This window comes from Sciurus vulgaris (assembly GCF_902686455.1).
Source record: "Sciurus vulgaris genome assembly, chromosome: 8".
NCBI lineage: Eukaryota > Metazoa > Chordata > Mammalia > Rodentia > Sciuridae > Sciurus > Sciurus vulgaris.
This window is the reverse complement of record NC_136468.1, coordinates 13,616,828-13,644,333: the sequence shown is the minus strand read 5'-3', so window position 1 is coordinate 13,644,333 and position 27,506 is coordinate 13,616,828. Positions and strand designations below refer to the sequence as shown.

General features: G+C 46.6%; 1 protein-coding gene across 1 annotated transcript; it reads right to left on the bottom strand.

Moving 5' to 3' along the window:
• Positions 1 to 10,157: 10,157 nt before the first annotated feature.
• LOC306668945 (putative DBH-like monooxygenase protein 2) lies at positions 10,158 to 17,817 on the bottom strand (the record flags this gene model as incomplete). The annotated part of the gene is made up of 13 exons (XM_079152663.1): positions 17,527 to 17,817; positions 16,904 to 17,050; positions 16,242 to 16,403; positions 15,950 to 16,033; positions 14,542 to 14,709; positions 14,254 to 14,356; positions 13,925 to 14,091; positions 13,537 to 13,628; positions 13,205 to 13,301; positions 13,009 to 13,068; positions 11,523 to 11,653; positions 10,690 to 10,804; positions 10,158 to 10,400 (listed from the first exon to the last, which is right to left on the bottom strand). Exons 1-13 carry the CDS (start codon positions 17,812 to 17,814, stop codon positions 10,158 to 10,160), a joined length of 1,857 nt encoding a protein of 618 aa, XP_079008789.1. The 5' UTR covers positions 17,815 to 17,817.
• Between the last annotated feature and the right edge of the window lie 9,689 nt (positions 17,818 to 27,506).

The window sequence follows — 27,506 nt, the reverse complement described above, 5'->3', positions numbered from 1 at the left end:
CGCTGGGGCCAGGGCCTTGCATAGAGAAATCTGAAGGTGGTAAGGATTGAAGTCTCTACAAGGGTGGAGTGGAACAGGGCAGCAGGGGGCGGGGGGGGGGCGCTTAGACTCTTCCAGGGTTCAATGCAGCCAGGAAATAAGCTCCTCTGGTGGCGTGGTGGAAGGCGCCTGGCCCAGAGCTCTCATGAAGAAGCGTGTCCCACAGCAAGGGGATCCAAGGGATGAGAGTCTGTGGGATGGACCACCAAAAGTAGAAACCAAGATTGTGAGTGGAAGAGATCAAAACAGGTCAGGTCTTTGGCACCTGACCTGTGCTAGATGCTACACAAGGGACTTTTGAAAAACTCACTAATATGTCCAAGAGAAGAAATAGCACCGGGGGCTTGTCGCTCCAAGGCTACCGATGCTTTGCCACAGTATCAATCACTGAGACTACTTTGTCTTTTCCTGTAATTCCCACCTTCCCATAGAGGAGAAATGAGAAGTCGGGAGTGTGGAAGCACAGACCACGATCTCCTGTCGCATCGCTAGCTGAGGGGTCCCGGGAGGAGGGGGAAAGCCACATGGACTGAGAAGGAAACAGTGAGGTAGGCTATGCCAACTCTTGAAAACTTCCAAATGACCAGAAAGCGATGGAGTCTGATGAGATACTGTTAAGGAAAAGGATTTCGACCCAGCATCCGTTGAGGGGCGGGGATGCTAAGATGAGAAGAAGAACGAAAAGGCCACAAAACTGCCTGCTGCCCAAAGGCTGGGGCAGGGCATGGACCGTCTGCATGCAGCCACAAAGGGAAGGAGTAAAGCTTGCTCTTTCTGTTTTCCAGTAATGGGGATTGAACCCAGGGCCTTGCGCATGCTGGGCAATGACTCCAACACTGAGCTACACCCCCAGTCTTTCAAAGTGTATTTTGATTCAGTCTTGCTGAGTTCCTCAGGCTGTCCTCAAACTTGTGGTCCATCTGCCTCAGCCTCCTGAGTGGCTGGAATCACAGACGTGTGTCACCACACCTAGCAGGACCTGGCTATTTCTGAGTCTTGGAGAGCCGGCTCCTGGAGGGGTATTTATTGTGCTGAGCTCCTTCCTTTCTGCATCCGCTTCTCTGCTGCCATAAGGTGGGCAGTTCTCTTCCCCCGTGCCCCACCCACCATGGTGTTCTGCCTCACCTCAGGTCCAAAGCAATGGGTCCAGCTGACCATGAGCTGAAAACACGAGCCAAAATTATCCTTCCTCCTCAAAGTTGATTTTCCCAAGTATTTTGTCACAGAAACGGAAAACTAACACAGAGCTCTAGTTGAGAACTAAATGCATGAACAACAAACAAAAATGACCTTGAAAGCGTTAATAAGGTTCATACTGATTACTGAGTGTGTGTGTGTATTTATTAGGATAATTTCCTATGGCAAACACATTCTGCCAGTAAAGTTTTCTTTGGTTTGTGCAATGACATTGAACGTACCAGTGTCTCATCGTGTTCTCCTAAGAGCACTATAACCTGAGGCAATCCCCTGCACCAATGTGAGCCCCTGTGCTCAGTGAGCTTCGGCCCGACTCCTGCCCTGGCCGAGAAGGTTGCTTCACAATCCTTTTCCAAAGCTGACAGTGGTCAGCTCTAAGGTGTCCACAGGACATTCTGGCTTCTCACAAATCTGCACATATTTTTTATTTATTTATGTTTGCTCAGCATATGATATAAATAGTAAAACTTTCTTTTTTTTTTTTTTTTGGAATCAATCATTAAGTCTCCCTCTAAGGCAAAGATAGGGCAGATTTATTAGAAGTCCTTTTAAAAGGTTGGGATTTCCTAAATTCAGGGTTCCTCAGATGTGACAGAAACCCACTGTGTGAGCCATACCACCTTGACCCATGCTTGCATGACCTCACGGGACTCAGAGGCAAGTGGGATTGATAGAGCGTGAAGCTCAAGCTACCTATGGTGTCAGAGTTCTTTGTCTGACTCAGGAGCCTCAAGTATCACCCTGACATCTATGAAGCCATGGTAAGCCACCTGTTACTTGCAAGTAGGGTACAATCCCAGCTCTTCTGCAGTTCTTAACAAGGTACAACTTGGGTGACATGGAATTCAGGGGTTGGGATGCAGATCTGAGAGGTCACTTTTGGCCATGCTAAATGTAATTTGACTTTTAGATATCTAAGTGTAGGTATTAAGTAGATAGTAAGATGTATAAACAGAGTTCAAGGCTGGGAAATTCTTTTTTAAATTTTTTTTCTTAGTTGTAGACGGATACCTTTATTTTATTTATTTTTATGTGGTGCTGAGGATTGAACTCTGTGCCTCACATGTGCTAGGCAAGTGCTCTACCACTGAGCTACAACTCCAAAGCTAGGGAATTCCAGCTGGAGAGAAATTTGAGATGGTTAGTATAGAGCTAGTATTTGAGCTATGGCACTCAATTATATTAACTTGAGGGATAATGTACATAAAATTTCACACATATGGTATAAATCCATTTTCTGTCACTGTCATGAAGTATTTGAGGCTTATTCTAGCTCACAGTTTTGGAGGCCAAGAGTTCAAGATCAGGCACCTGTATGGCTCTGGTGAGTCTCCCTTATCTACATCACATCATGGTCAATAGCATCAAGAGGAGACCACATGGCAAGACAGGAAGCCAGAAACCTGGGAGGGGCCTGTATTGCTCTTTTCATAACAATCCATTCTCATGGGAATGAACTTCCTGAGACCAGAACCAATCTTTTCCAGGGAAGAATTCCCCAATGACTTAATTACTTCTTACTATGGCACCACTGCTTAAAAGGTGCCATTACCTTTTATATCACCACCCTGGGGACTAAGCTTGTAATACATGATCTTTAGGGGATGCACTTAAGGCACATCTATGCCAAAGCACATGTGTATGCATGTGTACACACACACACACACACACACACACACACGAGATTGAGATTAGAGCCACCCTGGAGACTAAGCTTGTAATACGTGACCTTTAGGGGATGCACTTAAGGCACATCTATGCCAAAGCACATGTGCATGCATGTGTACACACACACACACACACGTACACACACACACACACACACACACACACAGGAGCTTGAGATTAGAGCCCTGGGCTATGCCAGCAGTTAGAGATCTAGAAGAGGAAGTGAGACCAGCAAAGGAGGCTGAAGATAAGAGGGATCAGCAGGTAGAGAGAAAACTGGGTGTGTGCTGGGTGGGTGGAGTACCCCAAGAGGTGAGAAGCCAGGTGTTCCAACAGATGGAAATGGTCCAAGAAGTATCTTTGTAGGAGCAAAATCACAAGAAAGAGAGGAGATGGGGATCAGGTCCAAGTGAACAGGTTTGCCTTTGAAGCAGATGAAATTTGTTTTCCATTGCCAAAGGAGAGCAAGAAAAGTACGTGTCTGCAGTGCAGGTAGGGTAGTGACTTTGGCGGGGGCAGGATGAGGTAGCTCTCATTGTGTAATGATCTGTTGTTCCTCTGAAGTGTTCCATGAGACCATCCGCTGGGGATCGGAGTACAGGGAGCAGCTGTTGGAAGCTTGAGAAAGGTGAGGTAGTCATGCCAGAGAGGAGAGCAGAAACACCAAAGGCAGGGACTCCCGTTAGGATGGGTGTCTGTGCTGTAGGTGAATGTGACGTGGGCACACGGGGGTAGTGACATCCAGTGGCACTACCTGGATGCAGCCGGGAAAGGAAAGCAGACAGCAGGCGTGATCCTAGAGAGATGCTGCTGTGCAGACAGGGAAAGAGAGGGCAAAGAAAGGCCGGGTGTTGGTCAGGAGGCGGTTCTGGTTGTGGTGCATGGAATCCAGCCACGGAGAGGAGCGATGTAAACAGAGTAAGAGGCAAAGAAGCAGGGGTGGTGGTGGAGGTGGGGCGGCTGCGCTCCAGAGCTGAGTGCTGACTTTGCCCTAAGAAAAGGGTGGTGCCCACAGAGATGGTGTGGTTCTCAGTGTGTGAGGGAGGTGTCTCGAGAGGCCGGCAGATGGCAGTACAAGTAGACACAGAGGGCAACAAAGCTCTGATCACAAGTTGTACAAAGGAGCTGGGGGTTGAAAGAAAAATGAAAGCAGTTTGGAAAGGGCAAAGCAAGCAAGCAAGGAGTAGACCACCTCCATCTTTTAGTGTAAGGAGCTGGTAGGCACTGCCAGAGGCCTGACGGGGAGTTTATTTAAAAGGTCTCTGTGAATTCCATGCATGTCCAATGAGGATAGATGAATCCAATTGTTATGTGTAACTATGGTGCACTACTAAAAGCATTAAAAAAATTCTCTGTAGAGCAGTTTGAGAGAGAATGGTGAGAGTGGGGTTAGACTGGGCCTGTGTGGGCATTGTTTGGATCTCCGAGGCTGATGTGGCTAGTGAGTGAGTGAATGGGGTTGTCAGGGGAGGCCAACTTGCTACTGGGGCCAGAGAGAAAGCAGCCATTTCCTAAGGCAGGAAGCAATTTCTAAAGGACACCAGGCAATGAGAAAACCTCAGAAAAGTTGATGCTGACTCAGTCAGGGACTGAGTCTTGGTCTGTTTTCTGTTGCTATAACTGCATACCACAGGCTGGGACTTTTATAAAGATTAGAGGTTTATTTCTGCCTTAGCTGGGAAGTCTGAGAGCTTGGTGCCAGCACCTGGTGAGGAGTCTCTTGATGCTTCCTTACACGGTGGAGGGCATCACATGGTGAAACGGGTCAGATGCGCCAGCTTGGATGTCTCTTCTTCTTCTTATAAAGTCTCTCGTTCCATCATGGGGGGTCCCACCCCAATGATGTCATCTAACCCTAAATACCCCACAAAGGCCTCACCTCCAAGTTCTATTAACATGTGAATGCAGGGATTAGGTTCTTAACACATTTGAACCAGAGCAGGCTGACTCATTTGAACACAAGATAGTTAAGGCTTCTGGAAAGCTGCTTTCACTCAAGGCTAGAAGTTTTACCATGTGATAATTATAAGAGTAATACAAGCTATTCTAATTTCAAATTAGACTGGAGCTTATATTTTTCTTCCTGGCATTTTATAATTTATGATAATATAAATTACCTGTGACCTTGTTCCTATGTTTCTAAATTCACTTGAGAAAAATCTGGTCTTTTATAAAATTACTTAAATATATGATTAATTAGAACATGGATAATATTGGTCTTTGATGGACTGGATTATGGATGCAACAAAACTTTATTCCCAGTGTATGGCTAGATAAAATTTAACCAGAGTTGGAACAGACTTTAAGGCCAGTGTGTTTCAAAGTTTCTACCACATAGGACAGTTTCCTCTACACACTATCTCCCAATCTCATCAGCATCTGATTCAGTACTTCCTCAGAAAAAAAATGCTCATTGAATTGTTGGGCAGTATTAATTTTACAGTGTTCTTGGAACAACTCCTCAGAGGCCTACCAGTAAGTTTTAATTTTTCATCTCTGTGATAGACTTTCATGTTTTAGATGGTGGCTTTGATTTTCTGACTGGTCATTCAGATTAAAGTTCCCCATGGCTCTGAAGTATCCCTTGTAGACAGTAGTTATCAAAAATCAAAACAAAAGAAAAACACAAAAAACAAGAAAAAAAAAAAAAGTGTCTACTTTTGTTTAAATTGTCGCCACCTTGTGGCTATTTAAATAATGGTTTATACAATCGTATTTCTGTGTTAATGTAGCCCTAAGACACAGTTTGCTATTTATTTGTGCCTGATGGTGAGAGTGACCCAAGTTCAGCAGCACAGTGCATTGGGAATTGACAGCTCCCTTCCAGAGTGAGAGTTGGCCCAAAGTTCTTGCTTGTGAAAACTGATACTTTTCTAAATTGATTTTTTCCATGTTACTTTTTATCTCCCTTGTTTTTCATAGTTTCTCCATTTTTCATAGTTTTTGAATATATTCTGAGCTAATTTTATTAATTAAAATTTAAAATTAGCTCAAAATTGTAGAAAAGTTGCAACAATAGTATATAGAACTCCAGTGTACTCTTCACACATGTTCCCCAATTATTATTCATCAATAATAAATTATTCACCTATATTTACTTTTTGTCTCTTTTCTGGCTCTTCTTTGTCAGTCTCTGTCTCTCTTTTTCTCTTACACATATACGAGTTTGTAGATACTTTGTTTCATTATCACAAAATGCTTTTGTGTGTATTTGCTAAAAAAAATTCAAGAAAATATTCCCAAGTAATTGCAATATAACCGATCAAACCAGGCAATTGACATGCATATGATAACACCGTCTAATGCACAGACCCCAGTCTGATTTCACCCATTGTCTAAGTAATGCTGTTTACAGGAAATACAAACAACAGCAACAACTACAACAACAAAATAACTTCACCCAGCAGCCTGGGTTGTGTTTAACTGTTCAGTTCTTTATGTCTGTTTGCTTTTTAGTGTCCTCTACTCTGATCCCTTTCTTCAGTCTCTCTTTTTCTTCTCTGATTTTTGACATTTTAAGACTGTGAGCTGGCTAGCTGTAGATCATCCCTCATCTCTTGTTTTGTCTACTGTTTCCTCAGAACTACGTTGAGGGTATTATGCAATTTGGCAGAAAGAACCCAGGCAATATGTCCACTCTGTACATCATGCCTGTGGGCACAAGCCGTGCGTTTGTCCATCACTTGGCTGAGGTGGTGCCTGCTAGGTTTCTGAAGTTATTATTTTTTTCTCATCATAATTAATAAATATAAGGAGATAGTTTGAGTTTGTGTAGATATCTGGTTCCTTATTTATTGATTTTGACATCCATTGATAATTTCTGCCTGAATCAATTCTTTTTTTTTTTTTTTTTTTGCAGTGCTGGGGATTGAACCCAGGGCCTTGTGCATGCAAGGCAAGCACTCTACCAACTGAGCTATCTCCCCAGCCCCTGAATCAATTCTTAATATAAAATTTATTAAACTGTGATTTTCTAACTCCATACTTTTCTATATTTATTACTGGGCACTGGAAGGGTTTTTCTTTCTTTATCATCATTTAATATTGGGTAATGCCTGGTTAACGCTATTTCTCTGAGCCCTCTAAACGCACCTCCTCTCAGAGATCACCACACAGCTTCCAACCAGCCACTAAGATCAGAACCCCTGACCCTTTGACTGGTGTCCACTCTGACTGCTCATGCCTGTGCTGTCTTAAAAGTGTGGAACCAAGATGTGAATCCCCCGTGTGGAGGTCCTCAATCTGGAATGCATACCGGAAGCACCCAGAGAACTTAACAGTCTACTACTTTCTGGGTGCTGCCCCTGCCATTCAGATGATTCTATGAAGTTAAGGTTGAAAGCTGTGTTTCAGCGGAGATTGAGACATTCCTGCTCAGGCTCAGTGAAGCAGGAGGTGAGACACTGATGAGAAAAGAAACTAAGTTATTAGCTTCATGGAGGGGAAAGAGAAAGAGGAAGAAGGCGGAAGAGAGAATTAAAGAAGACACAAGAAGAGATGGAGGAAAGAGAAATGGGGAAACGTGCATCATGGAAAGATCTAGATAAAGATCTAGATGAAGGACAGGAGAATTCTTGCAACTTTTCTATAAATTTGAAATTGTATCAAAACATTCTTGTTGTACAGTGTAAACCAGAGTCACTGTAAACATGAGTGTGATTCCTTCTGACCTCCTGGAACCAGAGAAAAAAGTTATAAGAGGGAATGAATCTTTTATTCATCCTCCACATTTAATATGGAGTTTTAGTAGAGGAGGAGACCTGGAAATTGAGTCAGAGGCACCATGAGCTCAGAGACCCGTGGGATGAAGGACAACATGCAGTCCAGGTGACACAGCATTCTTGGAGAAAGTTGGGGTCCACTGTTCCCATCTCTACTTTGAGCATCTTCCTGGTGTAGTGTGCTATTAGGTGATCAGGAAACTACAGTCATGGAGCATGTGAGTTGAAAAGGAGCTTGAAGTCATCTCCTTTAGGTGCTCAGCTTCAGTGGGAGCATTTAAGAACATTTTCCCAGCAGTGTTCACCTAAGCCTTCAGTCCACATATGTGTGACGTGAATGTGAGCCTTTAACTATCGAAGCATATCCTTCTCTATTGGCTGGATAAATATAATTTCCTTCCTGAGGCAGTCAGGAAAGGAAGTGATTGGGTGGTACTGGGAAAGCCTTCAAGATGGACAGTGCAAGTCCAAGGGAAAAGTAGCTACTGAAGGGCTTGTGGACACTTGACTGCAGTCCACAAGGACAGAGGAGTGCTTGTCCTACTTCCTGTTCATTTCAGTTGCACCTGCTCCTGAAGTGCACAGATAAAGCCCAGTGCATGTGTACATGGTGATCAGATGCTGAGATCAGCAGATGGAGGGGAAATAAAATGAAGGAAAGCAAGCCAAGGAGGAACGTGAAATTGAAGGAAAGGAGCAACAGGGCCTGGAGATTGTAGGGCCAAGACCTGGGTAGAGATGGCTGCAGCACCTGGCGTGGCTTGAGGGTGAGGCTGCAGTGTAGCCCACGGGTTGGCATTTGAAACCCAGCCAGAAAGTACTCTGTACCTTAAAGACTGAGGCTGGAGGAATTTGCTTGGGAAGACTTATGGAGTAGCATGTTGGAACAGACATGTCAGCCTTGCTCAAGAATCAGACAAAGCAAAGAGTTGAGAAATGATCTGTTCTGCATGCTCTAAGTATCTGTCTAGATCTGTGTTCTCCTTGGGTTGTAGAAGATACTGGACCATGTGGAAGATGCCTTTGCATATTTACCCAAAAGGAAATCCTCCATTCCCCCCTGCATGGTTCCAACAGAGAAGACCAAGAGTAAACCAAGGTGTGCCTGTTTTGTCCATAATCACCAACTTCGAAAAACCTTTTCAATGCTGGGAGGGAAAGCCCCTTAATTCCCATGTCATGAGGCTCAGAAGTGGTTCCAATTATTAAGTTATGAAACAGAGACTGCAGGAGCTAAATATGAACACTGAGGATTTTGCAGAATCTCAGAGGGAAATTCTGGAAAATCCAGAATTTTCCAGAGAGACTATAAAGGAGACTTTGTCCCTATGTCCCAGGTAGACCTCACCAATCCTAGAGAAGGGATGTCGCTCTGTCAGGAAGCAGGGCTATGCTGTTAGACCCATCCTTGGCCCTTTGGCAGTGACACAGAGTTTGCCAAGACTATGTCCTTGATCTCCAGGGGATAATGGTCTCTCTAAACATCTTGACTGTCCAGGGAAGGTGTGCCTTTTAGAGAACACATGAGCAGGTCAATTCATAGACCAGCATGGTGACTTTAAGTCCTAAAGGTGCTGAGCTTTTCAAGATAAGCATATAGACACATTCCCAGAAGCACCCAGGGAAGCCACCTCCGCTGTCCTTTCCTGAGAACCCTGGATGCAAGCTGCAGTCTGACTCCACAAAGCATTTGCATTCAGTTGCCGTTCCGTCGCTGTGAAATGTTTGGACAAGCCCTGGGCTCCAAGGCTAAGGACAGCTTCTCTGAACCTGTTCTCAGCTCAATTCAGCCTGCTCGCCCAGTTAGACTCTTGACACCTGGTGCTCTGTGTGTGACGTGACACTTGGTAGGACAAAGATCCTTCAATAAGGGAGGCCCAGGGGAGGAGGCAAGGACTGTGCTTTTAAGTGCTGCCTCTGGAGCAGCCAGGAACTCAGGCAACCTCTGGGTGCCTTACCTTGAGGAATTCAAGAGACGACTCAGCTGCCTCCCCTGGACCAAAGGCTCAGAGGAAAGAAATGGCAACAGGAAGCAAGTCCAGTTCTATTTAATGTGATGTCTTGAGCTCTGTCCCTCCTACACTGGGTCCCTCTCTTTACCACAAATTGCCTCTTGCTCTGTACTGTCCCTGTGGCTGTCTCACAGGGAAGGCTAGGGGCAAATCTCATCAGAAAAGAAACAGAAACCCTCACTGGGGCCAAGTGTGGGCCGGGACATTGCAGGACTCTCCCTCTGCAATTCAGCCCCTCCTCCTCATGGCATCTCTTGAGAGAGCTGGGGCACCAGACTTCTGAGAGAGTGCGTTTCACAGGCAGCCCAGGAGCCAGGCCTTCTCAGGAAACATGTGGTCCCACAGCACAAGAGTTCAGGGAACACGGGCAGTGCCTGGGGCCTGCAGGGTCATAGCTTCAGCCATGGAGAGGGACACAGATGGGGAACACCTTGACCAGAGCAGGGAGGTGTTCCTGTGTTTATGATCAGAGGAGGACTGAGCAGGGAGGACTCTGGGCATGTGGCGTGAGGAGGCAGAGTCAGCCTTCGGTCTGTAGCATGGCAAGGAGCCATGAGAGGGTGCCCTGCAGGAACAAGAGGGCACCCAAGGGGAGGTGCTCCAGGGCAGCAGAGGTGGATCCAGAGAGGACCACTGGTGCCACCCTGAAGCCCGCGGGGGTCTCGTCCTGGGGCTCCACTTTGCCTCCAGAGGATTCCAGGCAGGGCCCCCGAGGGGTGGGAATGATGTCAGGAATCCAGCCTGTTGTGTTTTCTACCACCTCCTGCAGGACAGGGAAGAAACGTGGTGACTCTAGAAGACTCCCGACCATCTTCGCTTCCTTGAAAACTTAGTTGGCCTTTCCTCCCCTTAGAGAGCTCAAGTCTAACCAGGAGGCTCCTACCACATCCACAACCCCCAGCAGCAGCGTCCCACCTCCAACCCTCCCTCCCCAACCCCTGATGCCCACCATTGTCGTTTGCTTCCCTCATCCTTCTTTTTCCTGCCGTGGCCCAACACCCTCCCATACCCCTTACCCAGGCCTAGAGGGTGGCATCTCGTGGGACACTCACATCGATGGTCTTGATTAGCACAATCTGCTGGGACTCCTTGCAGGCCCTCTCAGCCTTCTTGATGTTCTCTGGAGTCCACTCGATGTTGTTCATGACCATTGTGCCCTCCATGGGACTGCGTGGGCAGCAGGAGAAGGGCAGGGGAACAGGGAGCAGTTTAGGGTCGATGTGGAGCTTTCCCAGAATGTGTACAAAGCGTGCTTGTTAGCATGAGTTCATGTCAGCACAGACTATCAGAATGTCTTATAAGCTAATGAAACAATAGTAGAGTTGACAAAAGGAAGAAGATCATCAGAGAGGAGAATTTTGGAAAAAAAAAAAATAAAAGGATTATCTTTAAGGACATGGCTTTTAGTGTAGGAGCCATAGGGTCCAGGAAGATTGAGGGACTACAACCTGCCATTGCCCGGAGATTGTAGGTGAAGTGAAATGTCTGCTCAGATGTGCATCTTTACTTAGAAGTTTCAGGGATGCCATGAGAGTCCCAGAAAGGACCCTTACCACCAAATAACTTGAAAGGAAACATGGTCTTTGAGTCAAACAGTGCTTGTGAGAAAGGCACACAGCAGCTTTTTATGTATGTGATCCGACTCACGGAGGTCAGTTCTTATCGGTTCCTCTGATTGATCCTGTAATATGGAAAACTTCCCACAAAACTCCTGTGTGCATCAGAGCTCTAAGTGTCAAGACACTGGCAGGAGCAGGGGTGAGGACTCCTGGCTCACCAGCCTGGGAGGGAGTGGGCGGGCCTCTCCTCCCTCCTTCCCCAGTCCTCCCCAGATCCCTCCTCTCACACGGGTGGGTTTCACACCAGGGGTACCCAGGTGACTCACTCTGATACCTCCTCTCCCAGCTCATGGGCCACGTAGGTGATGTCAGGGTACCCCTGGCAGCTGGAGATGTTATTGCGAGGATAGTAGAAGAGGAACACAAGACACATCTCATTAAGAGTGCTGGGACCTCCCTGGAGCAGAGGAGAGAGATGAGGAACAAAGATAGAAAGCAGACGGGCACTGAGGCGGGCAGAAGGCCTTCTAGGCGGTCATCCTGCCAGAGAAGCCCATCTCCTTTTCCCTCAGCGTAGGGCCAGCTCATTGAGGGCTCTTCCTTTCTCGTTCTCCATTTCCAATCAGTGGACACTTATTGACAATATTTTCAGAGAAATATCACAATATCTTCCTTGTCCTCCACATTTCCTTTGCCACCGCCTCCCAACTAGTATCCGTCACCCATCGGTCCTGATGGCAATCTGACCTTAGAGCTGTGTCACTATTTGTTCCTAATAGATCCTGCTTCCTGTCATCTGCCTCTTCAATCACCTCTAGCAGCTTCCAACAATCCTGATAATAGTAGTCCATCTTTGTTAAAGGAATTCTTGGATTAGATACAACAATTCCAACCCACTTTTTAAATTTCTTTAATTTACCTGGCAAATATTTATGGTGTGGCAGAGTTAGAGGCTGCCCTCTGGGAGATACAGGCAGGACAGTGTTGTCCCTGCTTCAAGGACTCTTGCCAATGGCATCTCCTTGCCCCCATCCCCTCCTTCAGTCACCGTCCCTGCTCCCTCACCTCCACTCAGGGTTGCCCCTCCCATGCACACGTCATGATTCCCTTCTCCGTGGTCCTCATGCATGTCTTTCTTTCTCCAGAACTCCCCATCTCCGTGGGTCCAACGCAGGGCACGCTCCCTTGTGTCACATGATCAGTTCACTCTCGTGTTTTTTTTCCCTATGAATTTCCCCGTGTCCTATCCCTGTTCTTCTCCTTACTGTGTGTATTCCTTTCTACTTCGTATTCCGATCATTTGTAAGGCTGCATTTTCTTCCTCAGAAGCATGGAACCCACAAGCACGGAGTCACTCCTGACACGTGACTTAGGGGTGGTTCCCTGTGACCATGGTAACAGCAACAGGCTTCTGCTACAAGGCAGGTGGCATTCTGGAATTTCTCCACAGATCAACCAATTCTCACAGGATCTTAGGGGCTAGGTTGTAGTACTCTTCATTAACTAGGAAACTGAGGCACGAAGAGGTTAGATAACTTGCCTACGGCTAGGGAGCTACTAAATGATCATGTTGATTTTCAAACACTGACCACAGAGACCTGAGTTCATGCTGTTATCACTGTCTTTCTTGCTCTCAGTGGGTCATTGACTGGGAATCCCTGTGTCCATCCTGGTTGCCAGGGGCTCTGAGAACATGAATGGCTAATGTCATCGGAAGGAGGACCAGTCAGAGACACTGGATTGCCAAAGCCAGGGGCAGAGCTGTCTTTTGGGGCTGTGGTCATTGTGACCGTGGTGGAGAGAGACACTTACAAAAATCACAGAGTCACGGTCCAGCGTCTGGTAGTGACATTCTATCAGCAGTTCATCTCCCTGTTCAGGGTGGAACACAAAAGCTGAGTGAGTCGGAGAAGGAGGTATGGTCTTGGCGCTTTCTGGGCTGACAACAGTGAGTGCTGATCCTGCTTTCCACAGGCTCCAGCCGGGCCTCCCCCACCCAAGCTCCCACCGGCTTGATCACCACTCGATGTGGCAAGTCTCGTGTCTCCTGAAGATTGAAGTCATAGGAATCATCTTTACAGATTGTCTGGAGTTGTGTTCCATTTCTACAGAGAGGAGAGAAGACAGAAATAAGGAGATGAAGTATTATGGGGTGTGCCAATTTAGATGCAGCCTGGAAACACAGATTATCCATTAAAATAATCGCCACAGCCGTCTGCAGTCACCTCTCTTCTGGGGACAGTGCTAGCTTCCCCTAATTCTCAAACAAGCAAAATCTTATGCTGAGGAATCGCTTCCCTTATACAGAAGGGCAAGTTTCAAATCAAGGTTTTCCCTTACCTGTATTGCACAGCCTGCAGAGCCCTCCCAGCCAGATGGGTGTGGAGCAGGTAGCCGTACACCTGTATGTCAGGCATTGGGGCGCCATTCATCTGCAATAGAAGGGAGGCATACCTGATCTTGCTCCTTGCGTTTCTTCCCTTGATAATTCCCTTCCTCTTGTGACTGACAGTCACTCCCTTAATTCTTACTGAACTCATTCCACACTGCTCCCGAGCCCCAGAGCCCTGACACCTTTCCTCCCTTGCATGATTCATGCTATTTATTTTCCTGAGCACCAGGCTGCAATCATTATAAGTCTGGGGCTCAGGCTGTTCAGCTTGGGTATCAGACCAGATCTGTGACGGGGAACAGGGGACCTCAGTGCAGGCTTGTCTTCCAGCTTTACCTCTTGGAACTTCTCTGTCTTACACAGCCCATAGGACATAAAGGACTCAGCTCCCGGGGGAATGAAGTGTATGGGGAAGGTGAAGACACCCAGCTGGAGGACTCCCATGTCGTATTTGCGCAGGTGAGAGGTATAGTAAATCCGGATCCCTGAAGTGTCATATATACCTGGTGCAGAGGGCAGGAGAGTGGGTCATGGTGTGTAGAGAGAGAGGAGTAGGAAAGCTAGGGTGGGCTGGGACCCACAGAGTCAGCATGAAATAATTCCCAAGACCTCGAGGATCAGCCGACCTCACCAGCTGCTCTCCTCTGGGTCCTCTGTAGGCTCACCAGGAAGGCTGTGGAAGTTGCTGTAGTGGATCTCCAGTCGGATCCACTGAGGGTCCCAGGGGGTCCCGATAGAGATGCCCACATCATCTGGAAACTGGTAGCTCTGTTGGAAGGAGGGAGATTTGGCTGCAAGATGGACTGAAAACTAGGTACAGATCCAGGTTTCCTGCCTGGTTTTCTAATCTTCACCCCAACCTTCCTACACCCCATCTTCCATCAGCCCAGTAATGCCCACTGCTCAACAGCATGCACCCCACAAGCCATGCATCCCCCCATTACAGGACTCACAGTGCCCCCGACAGCCCAGCCCACGATGACCTGTGTGCAGAGGGAGAAGTCAGGGTCGGCCCCATAGCAGTCACTGATGCCCGTGGGGAGCACGCTGGCATTGCCACAGGCATACACCAGGATGTGATGCACCAGAGTCTCGTTGTGCTCCACCAGCTTGGGCTCGAACTGGACAAAGAGGGGCGGAGTACAGTCAAGATTCCCTGCATTCAATCCTTGTTCTCCCTATTCCTTTCCAGCTGGAACAGTGGCATTCCATGCTTCTTCTCTTCCTCTTCTATTTCCTTTCTCTTCCCCAAGCTATCATTTTGCCCAACTCTGCCTCACTCTCCTGTCAACTTCACCCTTTGAAACCTCTTCCCTGAATGTACAGCACCTGGTGCTACATGCAGCCAGGGACATTCCAAGGCTTCCAACTCTCTTTAGTGTCAGGTTTGGGTCTGGGGTATCTCCCAAAGGCTCAGCTGTTGCAGGCCTGGTCACCAGTGCAGCAATGTTCAGAGTTGGGGCTTTGGGGAAGTGAGTGACTGGATGGATTGTGAGGGCCCTGACCTCATTAATGGATTAATCCACTGATAGTTGAATGGACTGATGGAGGGTAGGAGGAAACTGTAGGCAGTGGGGCGTGGCTGGAGGAAGTAGACCTCTGAGGGTGTGCCCTGGAAGGGGATTTCTTGTCTTTGGCTCTCCCTGCTCCCTACTTCTGGCTGCCATGAGCAGAGAAGCTTCTCTCTGCCACACACTTCTGCCATAATCTTCTGCCTCACCTCAGGCCCAAAGCAATGGGGTCAGTTGCCTGTGAACTGAAACCTCAAAAACTATCAGCCAAAATACATCTTTCCTCCTCTAAATGGTTTTTCTCGAGTATTTGTTACATTCATGAAAAGGTGACTAACACACTAACCTCAATTGGTACATGATGTCTGAGTATCTTTTTTTTCTAAAAAGAGTGGCTCCCATACACTTGGCCCTTATTATAGGATCATATTTTCATGAACTTGATCAAATTAAACTCACTCATACGTTAAGTTAGGCAGTCAAGTTTGAGTTCACTCTAGCTCTGATGACTTCCTGACAGCCCATAGCCACATCCCTTTCCTGTCTTTACCTCCTTCTGGGCTAAGAGAGCACAATGCTGGGGCTTACACTTTGCTCTGCAAATGCTACTAATTAGTAAACTCTGTCAAAAATCACTGCTGCATTGTGAGGCTTGAGTAAATTAGTGCTGGCAGGTAGAGTTATAGGCTTAGGAAATTATATAAAGGCCGCCCTCACCACGCCCCACCTGGTCTCCAGTCTCCCACCTACTGCCTTATTGTTTCTTCTCAGCTATTTTCTGAACTCCAAAGTTCAGAGACTCTTCTTGAGTCCCTTCCCCACCTGGCAGCCTCCTCCATCTTTCACACACCTTGTAAATGTGATGCTTCTTGCTGACGATGGGGAGCGGGAGAAAGGTACAGGCATATGTGGTATCATCTTCCGGAATGAGGAACTGGGGAAGGGGACACAGAAGGCCAGTAAGCCAAAGAAGCAAGGGGAGGAGTTCAGGGAAGGGGTTCACTTTAGAGCTGGATTGGCAGTCTTTGGGAGTAACCTCACCCCAAGGAATGTGCTGAACCCTGGGTGTGAGAGGAGGGGTCTGGGCTGAGTGGAGAGCTGGAAAGGGAGCCGGAGGCAGGTGGTGGGTTGGAGGGGCTTACATCAGTGATCTCCAGGTCGTGGATGATGATCTCCTCAGGGACTTCCAGATCATCAGGGTGGATTATTTGTAGTAGGAAGATGGACTTAACAAAAGTACGCTCCGGATCCAGCTTCAGTGTGTCATCCAGCCCATAGGCAGTCAGCACCCTTATGGTGTCACTCTGGGGGTACCAGGAGCATTGAGGGGCTGCTCCCAGGAGAAGTACTTCACATACACCTGCACCCAAGACCCTACTCAAGCCACTCATGTTTGCACAGTGGAACGGAAAGGAGTTTGGCCTGGAGACTCACCTGGTTCTAGTCCCGCCTCTGAGGCTAACTTGCCGGTCACTCTCACATTCCCTCCCTGTGCCTGTGCCGCAGCCTCAAATGGAAGAGTTGAGCTAAACACCAAAATTCTAACATCCTCTAGTTCAGAGACATTGGGCTGGGTTCTTCAAGGAGGGGTGGGTACAGTTCTTCAAGGGGCAGGGTGGGTAGTCATTGGGAGGTCCCTCTGTGGAGAGCTTGTGGACTTCAAGAGGTGGCACAACGGAGGGAGTCCCTGGGAAGTGTGGAAGGGACAGAAGCCCTAGGATTTGTGTGACTGGAGGCATCTCTACCTCTCCAGAAGAAAAAGCTTTTCTGTGTGGTCAGTGCTTCTCTCCTGCCCCTATTTTACCGTAATGTCTTGATCATGAGGGTCGCAGGAGCGGAATGGTCTGGAAAAGCGCATGGTGGTGTAGACAGCATCTTCCGTTAGCCCCAGTAGCTCAGCATCCTGGCTCCCATCCTCCTCCAGAGTGTCTTCATCCACAAGGTGCTGATCCTAGGGTCCAGTGGAAGTTGAGAAGTAAGACCAGGAGCCCAAATGATTGGGCTTTTGGGTAGTAGGTGTCCCTTTAGCTCCCAAAGGGCACTAACATGGCAGAACTCAGGTCTGCTTTATTTTGTGGTTTCCTCCAAGGGCAGAGCACAGCTTCAAGGGTGGGGTTCTCAGAGCCTGTGTTTCTAACAGCTTTGCCCTTTCCCCAGTGACCTGCATTCAGTAGGCTGTTAGCCAAGAAAGAGTCTCTCACGACCTACTGGTTGGGTTCCCTTAGCAGCCTTGAAGACATGCAACCTGGAAGACCTAGACTGCAAACTCTAGGCTAGTCCTTTCTGGTAGGGAGAGATCAGCAGTCGGCAGGAGTTCTGGGAGTGTGTTTAGTTATGTTTGGAGAACATGGATGTTTTCTGGAAACAAAGTCAGTTTCAACCTAAAGAAGGAGCTCATCCTTGGAGGGTTGTCATCCTTAGACTTACCGAGAAATAGACATTGCCATCAGGCAGGACGCCTCCGACCACCAGGTCACTTCCCACCACAGTGTAGCGATTGCTGATGCCCAAGCCCACCCAGCCAGCTGTCCGGACCTGGAGCTCAAAAGTGATGATCTCAGCCTCAAAGTCAAAGTCCCAGAGCAGGAAAATGACATTGGAAGGATCTAGGAATCTGGAATAGCGCAGGTGGGATGTGGGGCTGAGGCGGTGGCCTTGGCAGGTGTCTGACAGGGCCAGAAGTAGAAAAAGTTTAAATAGCAGGACACAGGTCATGGCTCCTGGGGCGTGGAGCACCTCTGCTGCAGATGAGAGCTCAAGGGCTCTGGACTTATATGTCTGTATCCGTGCCAGGCACTTTGCCATGAGGGAGGGACAGGCCGGGATCTTCTGGTCTGATTAACCTCTGTCTTCGTTGTGGTGCTGCTTACATAACTGGAGTTCAGATGTGTCCAGAGAGGGTACAGAGGAGGTTTCTTTCACCCTGGAGCAGGGAGTCAGCATAAAATTCTCCTGAATAAATCACTCAGTTTTCCCTCCCCAACTTCATGTCAGTCTGCTGCCCATGGAGACCTTGCAGAGTCAAGGAGGATTTTGGCTTCTCCCTGCTTCTCTTCCCCTCCATGTCTCTCTCTGCCTCTCTGTCTCTCCTTCCCTTCTTTGGCTGCCCCATCCTGGATCCTTGGATAACCTTACTAAGCACTCACTCTGCCTCTGCATGTGCCTCCCACTCCCAGCTTATGTGGGTATTTTCCATTTGGTCTGTGTGTAGACTGAGGCACTGGTTGTGGGGTGTGTAAACCTAGCCTTTCAGAGCTTGGACGGAGTAGGAAGGAGGGAAGACTTTGGGAGGGTTGCATCTCCTTTAGGAATCTTTGCTACTAATCCCAGGAAGGATACCTAGAGGTGAAAGAACCACAATAAGCTTTCCAGATGGGCAAAGTCCAAGTCCAGAGCAGCTTTGATTTTCAGCACATTCTTGGAGAGGAGCAAGAAGGGGAAGCAGTGAGGGCAGAAGAGGGAGAAAATGAGAACTGGACATGCACGTGCTTTTGGGATGCCTTGTGCTTTACCCTTCCTCCCACGAATTGCCTCTCAATGGAGCCACATTTGACTAACTCTCCTGGGAGGCTTAGACAGATTTCTCCAGGTGCAAGCACATTGGTATTACACAAACAATAACAACACAAAAGGAATATTAGAATAACAGAGTGGAAAGAAACTTTAGACCCACTTTGTATTCCAAAAGTTCCAATCCAGTTACTTTTTAGACCAGGACAAGGGAGCGCCAAGTGACAGCATGAACGTGTGCTCAACCAGGACATCAGTGGCAGAGCCAGCTTGGGAACAGGAGGCTGGCCCTGGGTTCACCCTTTCCATTATTTTCTGAGATCCCTAACACCTCAGGACAGCACAGCCCTGATGTTCTTCCTCCCTGGTATGTCCTCATGGAGGGGGTTGGTGGCACTTTCTGGCTGCTGCTTACATAGGAATGAAAGTCTCACTCTAAGCTCCAGACTTATTTCCTTCTGGTTATTGACCTAGCCAGCCAATGGCTATGGTTCACCTGTATCTCTGCCTGTTCTGCACTTGGAAATGGAGAGGACATGTGCCCCAGGGCTTCCCCAACACACACTGGCCCATGCATTCCACACAGGAGTGCAGGTCACAGGGTGTGGGTAGTGGGTGGCAAATGCTGGAGTGGGCTGCGTGTCTTCGTTCAGTGCACACAGTCTTCGAATCACATATTGAGCCCCAAAGCTGGTGAGGCTGTTTGCCACAGTTAGAGCTGTAACTAGGGTGTTGAGGGGCAGAAAAACAAATGTCCCGAAGGGGCAGCTGCATCCTCCATCTCTGGGCCTGGCAGAGAATGTGCAGAGCCAGGCAGCCATCTGGAAGCAAGAGGCTTACTGTGGCTGGGAACAGAGTGACCAAGGCTGAGGACAAGGTGATACGAGGGGAGGCCCTGACCTTGAGGAGTAGGAACACCAGGGAGGAGGTAACAGGAGCATTGGAGACACTCTGATCCCAATCTCATCAGAGGATTAGACTGAAGACGGGGCGGTAGGGAGACAGGACAGCCGACTCTGTAAATGGATCCCTTATCCTGCCATCTGTCCCACCAGCTGCTGCACCATTCTCAGGGGGAAGCAGGTTCTCAGGAAAGAGCAGGGAGCCAGCCATTACGGACACAGGGGATCCCTTCTTCCGGACCCTTGTCTGTTTTCCACACCCGGGACACCAGGTCATTGCTGCAGCCCCACACGGAGGCTCTCCAGGGAGGTGGTCTGGTGTTGGGCCCACCCTGGTTCTCTTTTTCATTTACCCAGTGTCTGTGATGGGGCTCACACAGGGTAGAACACAGTGCCGTTACAGGTCTTGAAAGAGTGAGGTTCAGTTGTGAACTGGTCCGAGTCTCTATAGCGTATCTGTGAATGGCTGAGGTTGGAGAAAGGGTAGACACAGGGCTCTTTCAATCGCATTTCCCTGATGGTTGGTTTTCAAAGTGGAAAGAAGGAGGCCTCTTGTCTATGATACACAGTCATGAGAACTTGTGCTTCCAATTTCAACTGATTACTAAGTGATAGGCAATTGAAGACAAAAGTCACCATTAACCATAAGAGGGGGGAGGATGGGGCAGAATAGAGTCACTTTGTATTAGGTAGAGGGGAGTGATGAGAGGGAAGGGTACGGGGGAAGAAAGGATAGTAGAGTGAAACAGGCATTATTACTTCATGTACATGTATGACTGAATGACCGGTGTGATCCTGCAATATGGATAACCAGAAAAATGAGAGATTATACCTTATTTATATGTGATCTATCAAAATGCATAAATGCATTTTACTATCATGTACAACTAATTAGAACAAATAAAATAATTTTAAAAAGTTACTATTAACTATCATATTTTAATGGGATTTAAAATTTACCACTGCAATAATAAAATCCAGTTTTTACTAAATGCTTAGCCTGTGCTAAGCTCTATTTTAAGAATTTTTTCATGTACTGGTCTGTTCACTCTTACAAAATCGTTTTCAACATTATTTCCCTTTTGTAGATGAAGAAACTGAGGGCCACTAGGTAGGAAAAAGGAATGTGAGGAGTTGGAAAAATATAATTAGATATTATAATTGTGCACATGAATTATGATAAATCAAGTAAATATGATTTGATATATTTAATACATTAATAAATGATCAAATATATTTAATAATTAAATATTATTTTAAATAAACAAGAAAAATCCCCACAGAGGTAAAAGTAAAATAAAATAGCTTTATTAGTGAATAAGCATGAAACTGGAAAGTAAAGCACATAAATCTCAATTCATTAAAATGTTGCAAAGATAGAAAGGAATCTCACCCTGTGATGCAGCCAAGCAAATACAACCTGTCATGAACGAATTCTCAAGATGAACGCGGAGGACATGACAACCCTGTTAGTCAGACATCCTTCATCCTGGATTCACTTGGCAATTGGAGCACATCCAAAAAGAAAATGAAAACTTGTCACATCTTTGTAACAGAAGGTAGTTTTGCAACTTAGAATACGGGTTCTACTTTAATTTGATCTTCTGCCCTAGGCTCTTGGCTAAGTTAAGTTAGGTTTCTCTCTGAGTTAAGCCAGGTGCCTAATGGAGGCGGCTATTCCCTTGGGACCTGGGAGACAGGGGCACCAACCGTAACCCTGATAATTAAATTTCAAAGAAATGGTCCTGAGGTCCTTGAAAAAAAGTCATTACTGGACTTTAAAGCCAGCAAAGGACTTCCTGAGCTTTTTCAAAAGATTTTCAAACATTCCCAATAGATAGGAGGAATTTATCATTCCAAGTTCTCTAAAGTAAATGCTTCAAGAAAATGGAGGATAAGTAAAGTATCTTCCCTTTTTCTCCACAGAATTTGTGTTAGTCCTCACAGAGTCAGTCACTCATAAATGGAGATGAGTGACCATTATCATACATCCGTCATACATTGTCATGCATCAGCATGGCCCTGTAACCACCTCCATAGGTAAGTGGAATGCGTGGGCCAGAGATGACTGACTACTCAATTCTATAAGCACGACTTGGTTGCACTGAGCTATCTTGATCCCTCGCAAAGATCTGAGTCTTGGATTCAGACTACCTCCAGGATAGCTGGGTCGCAGGAGAGGGTGCAGGGCCAGGTTGCCTGAGTGAGGTCTTCAGTGAATGTGGGGAGTACAGGATGCAAGCGGGAGTGCCTGGGGGAGTTCAGAAAGCAGGAAGTCAAACCTACCTCATGTGTGAGTTTTGCTTCAGAGAGAGGGGACAACATGTCTGGTTTCCTGATGAAGCCACGCCTTTGACACTTCAGGCCCTGAGATTTAGCCTCTGATTGTTGCCTTCCAGGCAGGGATCCTGCTTTGTCTCAGAGCCCTTCGGGAGAGAGCAGAGGGGCCAGAGAATGGGACCATCTTCCATTCTGTGCATCTGGGTGCTCTTGGCTGCAGATCTGACTGCAGGTCTGATGCAAGCAGGGAAGGCCACTCAGTGGGTTGAGGGAGGAAGAGAGAGATTAGGCACTAGAATATCACAGGCAGAGAAGCTGTTCCATAATCTCAACCTTGCACAAGGCCCCCGGGCACAGCTGCTCACCCTGGTCAAGTGTCCCTTCTGCTTCCCACAGCCTCCTATCAGGGTTAATCATGGGCTCCCTCTCCAGATATTAGCTCAGTCAGTTGCCCCTGGGGCAAAAACTCTCTGTACTTTCGCTTCCACCAGCCTTTGTGTTTCAGGCTCCTCTGCAAATCTGGTGGAGCAAAGGCCCAGGTGGCTTCTGGTACCACGTGGACAGACTGGGACTCTAAGCTGCATCCTGAGGAATTCCCAGTACCCCTGGATGAGCTGGTACCAACAGGATCTCCAGCGACAGCTACAGGTGCTGGCCACTCTGCGGAGCCCTGGGGACAAGGAATCTATATCCCTTCCAGGAGCTGATTACCTGGCCACACAAGTCAGTGACACTGAGCTGAGATTGCATGTGGCCAATGTCACCCAGGGAAGAGTACTGTTCTGCACCTGCAGCAAAGACACAGTGAGAAACCCTCCTTGGGCATTTGCATAAAAACCACATACACAGACCCTCCTGGTTTCCAGCCTCTCTTCTGCCTGCTTCCTCCCCACCTTCACCCTCCCTTCTTGCCCTAACCACAAGTGGATTCCTCCTGTTAATTTTCCATTTGACTTTCTCTGCCTAAGTAGCACAGCAATCTCACCCCAGCTTCTAGAGGACTTGAGTGCAGGCATTGGCTCTGCCACTTGTGAGTGTTGGGGAAGGCTCTTATCCCCCCTAAACCTCAATCAACTAACAGTAGCTATTCTTTCCATAGTTTGCATATATAAAAAGAATATTGCATTGTAATACCAGCATAAATCCCAAAGGGAGCCTGGGAAGAAACTTGGAGAAACTGGAAGCTCAGTAAAGGGAGGGCTGAACTGCTGAATGGGTACCACTTATACTCTTAGAATAAACTCTCATTTTATCTGATGACATCTCCATTCTCATTGCTCATTTGCACCTCAACCCTTACACCTCAAACTCAAGCTGATCTTTAAGACAGTAAGATCCTCAGAAAGGAGCAGGGTCTGGATCTGCAGTGGAGGGATCCTGAATATTTCACTATAAAGCCATGAGTCAGAACTGGCTCTGAGGCCATTCCCAGAGTGAGGAGTGGACGAGGAGGCACAAACTCCAGGCTAATGGTGGGAACTACTGTGGAAGTTTGGATGTGAAAAACGAGAAGGATAGAGGAAGGGAGCAGGGGCACAGGATCCTGAGAGCCATAAGAAGCACTACTGTAGCTGAGCCACTCTGTGTCTAGATTGGAATGTCTCTTCCAGAGGTGTAGACCAAGTGGGTGTGCAACCAGGATGCAGGTGGCAGTGAGCAGCTGCAAAGGCAGATCCAACGCACACTGGATGTCTAATGGTGCTGTGGGTTGTGCAGCAGAGACCCTGGCAGGGGCTGTTTCCTAAGGTCTTGTGATTAAGGAGTTTTTCCATCAGGGGTCACCATTTACCCACAGTTCTCCATGATGCTTGTGATATTGGTTGGGAGGCCCAGCACACTGGAAGGGCCCCTTGTATTCTTCCCTTCTTTTCCTCAGTCTCCTGTCTGTCAACCCCATCTCTCCATCTCTCCCTTCCCACAGAACGATTTCCAGATGAGGTCATCTGGTGGTAATGTTGCTTTGGTGCAGCCTGAGGCTGGGCAGGCCAGCTTGGGTGCCACCACCCTTGTCCATGTTTTTATGTTCTCTGATCTTTCCTAAAATATTATGTGCTGTTGAAAAAGACAACTTTGATGTGTGGCAGTGGGGACAAAGGACAAATAGGCTTTCTTTGTCATGACCTAAGGGACATTCTGAGACATCCATTCCTAGCCTCAAATAATTCTCCTACGTTCCTCATATAACAGCTAGAATCCCATTACTATTCCTTTGGATTACAGTTCTGTCAATAATTAAATTAGAAATATACCTGAAGAAATAATTCTGCAGATTTACTGAAATAGTTTTTAGCACTTGAATATGATTCACCTGTCACTACTTGAAGGCATGATCACCTTGTAGGAAAGGAAAATAGTACTTCAAAGACTGGATAGAGATGTAGAGAAGTTGGGGAAACATAATTTGAACGAGGTTGCTCACTGGCGGTGAGAACCTTGGTGAGGGGTCACAGATAGCCACTGGGAGCTGGAGAGTGGTGGGACATGTTTGCAGGAGAAGGAACTTTGTTTCATGAAGAGAAGAGAAGTTCCATTGTTTTATAGGAAAGTGTAACAGCAGGCGTGACTTAGAGACAAGTCACTGGAGACAGAGGATGTTTGAATTCTTTCAACTAAGGATTGCATTGGTCCCATGTCCTGAGATGCTGACATTGGGCTCCAGAGACTACAGATGTGCCAAATAGGTGAATCAAGGCAGGGAGTTAGAGGCATGAAGGGACAGACAAAAGCAAATTTGTGTGAGTATTTTATAGTTAAAGCAAATCTTACCCGTGATTTTTAACCACTTAATAATTACTGAAAAACAAATCAAAAGAGAGTATGCAGAAAGAGAGACAAAGAAAAGACATTTGTCTTCATGATCTATTGGTTTGATTTTGTTTAGAACAGGAGAAATTCCAAATTTTTCTCTAATGGATAGCATTTTATTTTTTTTTCTACATTTTTATTGGTGCATTATAGTTGTACATATTGATTGATATTTGTTGTTATATATTCATATATACACACAATATATAAATATAATTTGATCAATATCATTCCCAGCACTTGCTCCCTCTCTCCCACCCCTCACCTGAGAACCCTTTCCTCTACTGATCTTTGATTTTTAGTATATCCACACCCACCTTTGTTTTCCATTTTTCTCTCTAGCTTCTGCATGAGAGAAAACATGCAACCCTCAACCTTCTGAGTTTGACTTACTTCACTTAACATAATGGTCTCAAGTTGCATCCATTTTCCTGCAAATGCCATAATTTCATTTTTCTTTGTGACTGAGTAATATTCCATTGTGTATATATACCACATCTTCTTTATCCATTCATCCATTGAGGAACCTAGGCTAGTTCAATAGTTTGGCTATTGTGAATTGTGCTACTATGAACATGGGTATGCATGTATCTCTGTAGTAAGATGACTTTAATTTTCTGTGTGTGCATGTGGTGAGAACACTTAAGGTCTACCACCTTAGAAATTTCAAGGGTGCAACACAACATCATTAATTATAGTCACCCTGAACATTAAAGCCCCAAGTTCATTCATCTGGTATAGGAAACTTTCATACCCTTGACTAACATTTTCCCCTCCCCTGAGGCCCTGGGAACCACTCTTTGCTTCTGTGATTTTAACTATTTTAGTTCCCATACATATGAGAACATACAGTCTTTGTCTTTCTGTGCCTTAACATAATGTTCTCCAGGTTCTTAGCATAATGTTTTCTTAGCATAATACTCTTCAGGTTGATCCATGTTATTGTAAATGGAAGTATCTCCTGTTTCAAGTCTAATATTCTTTGAAAGATATTATTTCCTTTATCTATTAATCTGTTGATGGACACTTAGTTTGTCTCCATGTCTTGGCCTTTGGGAATAATGCTTCAGTGAACATGGAAGGACAGACATTCCCTTCAAGATACAGACTTTTGGATATATGTCCAAAAGTGGGTTATTGTGTCATATGGTAGTTTTATTTTTAATTTTTAGGACCCTCCTTACTATTTTCCACAATGCCTCATAATGACTGCACTAACTTACATCCCACTAACAGCTCTTCTTTCTCCACATGCCTGCCACCACTTGTTATTCTTCTTGTTTTCGAGAATAGCCATCTAACAAATGTGAAGTGATACCTCATTGTATTTGTGATTTGTGTTCAGCTGAAGATCAGTGATGTTGAGAGTCTAGCTTTGATATATTGATACCAATTGCATGTGTGCTGCTGTGGTGGGACCACACTTTCCAGGGATGCTTGAGGAAAACGAGTGGAATTCTAAGGAGACAGAAGTTCAATCCACATATCCAGTCATTCCTGAGATTAAGGTTTATATGAATGTCTTGGGAGTTGCTAGGCTCTGCCCTCATAGGCACTCTGAAGCAGCAAGATGGGAGGAATGGGAACAAACTCTTTGTGGAAGATTTATGTACTGTAGTAGAATTTTTCAGGGTCCACTTGGAGCAGGATTATAATGGTGTCCTCCGAGAATTCTCACAATAAAACCTCCTCTTCAGAAGATTGTGGTGATCCAATGGATGGGACAGTCTGCTCTCAACTCCTTCCTCGTGATTCCAAATGCTTGTGTAGGCGCTTCATGAACAGAGTGCACAGTGGAGCCAAGTGGAGCTCCTGCATGGCTGAGCACCACAGATTCTTGGTGCTCAAGAATCTGAGTAGTGTATTCACTACTGACTTGTAGACCTGGAGTCAACACCCAGCATCAGCCTGATATCCTAAGGTTTATCACTTAGGATATCCTAAGGTATCCCAGGTTTCCCGTGAGCACATGGAGGTAAGTGGGGTCCTTTTATCACAGCAGAGTAGCTGTCCATCCTCAAGGAGAATGATATATTCTGGATTTGGATTTTCTTTCCCTCGTTATTACCACCGTCCTAACATCAGCATCCTCGAATTACCTTAATATCTTACGCAATCCACACACACTAAAAGGAAAATATTCTTCAACAGAGGTAGTCACCTCCTAGTGCTCAGAGTGAAACCCAGGGATGGCACTTGGACCATGGAATTCAAGGACCTCACCATTTGTTGGGCCACCCAGAATCAACTGACCTTACACAGCATTAATGTGACCTGTTGGAATATTTGCACCTGTTCAACCTCTTCAGAGGTTGATGTGGTCAACCCAAGCCAGGTGTAATGGATTTGGAGGTTTTAGAACCCTTGAGAGGAAGATTTATTGTTGGAACTTGGGTTTCCTGAGATGGGTTCTCTTCTTCCCCAGGTATACTGAAAGGCTACTGGTCACAGGCAGAACTCTCTGAAACCTGTTTTTGCTTCTGCCTTTTTGAGCCTCAAATAACCAAGGACACTTCCCCTGTGAACCTGTACATTAAAATTCTCTGTTGGTAACTGAAGCTGCAGAGTTGAGATGGAAAGAGAAGGAAGAAAGGAAGAAAGAAGCCAGAGTGACAGCCAGGAGGAAGCAGAGCTTCCAGGTCAACTGTGATAATATAAAGGACAAACACGTATTAATAAAATCGGTCCTGGATTGTGTCTGCTATGTCACAAACCCCAGGGAACTCTTGTGGCAACCTCATGTCTCAAGTATGCACCTGGAATCCTGCAAAATGAGTGAGTGGAATTTATCCTTGCCTGGGGTGGAATCCTATGTGGACACAGGAAAATTCAGTGCAATGTCTCCTCAGTCCCCATCCTTAAATGCTTCTCCCCACCCATTCTTCTATTTAACTCACTCCTTGTCAGAAT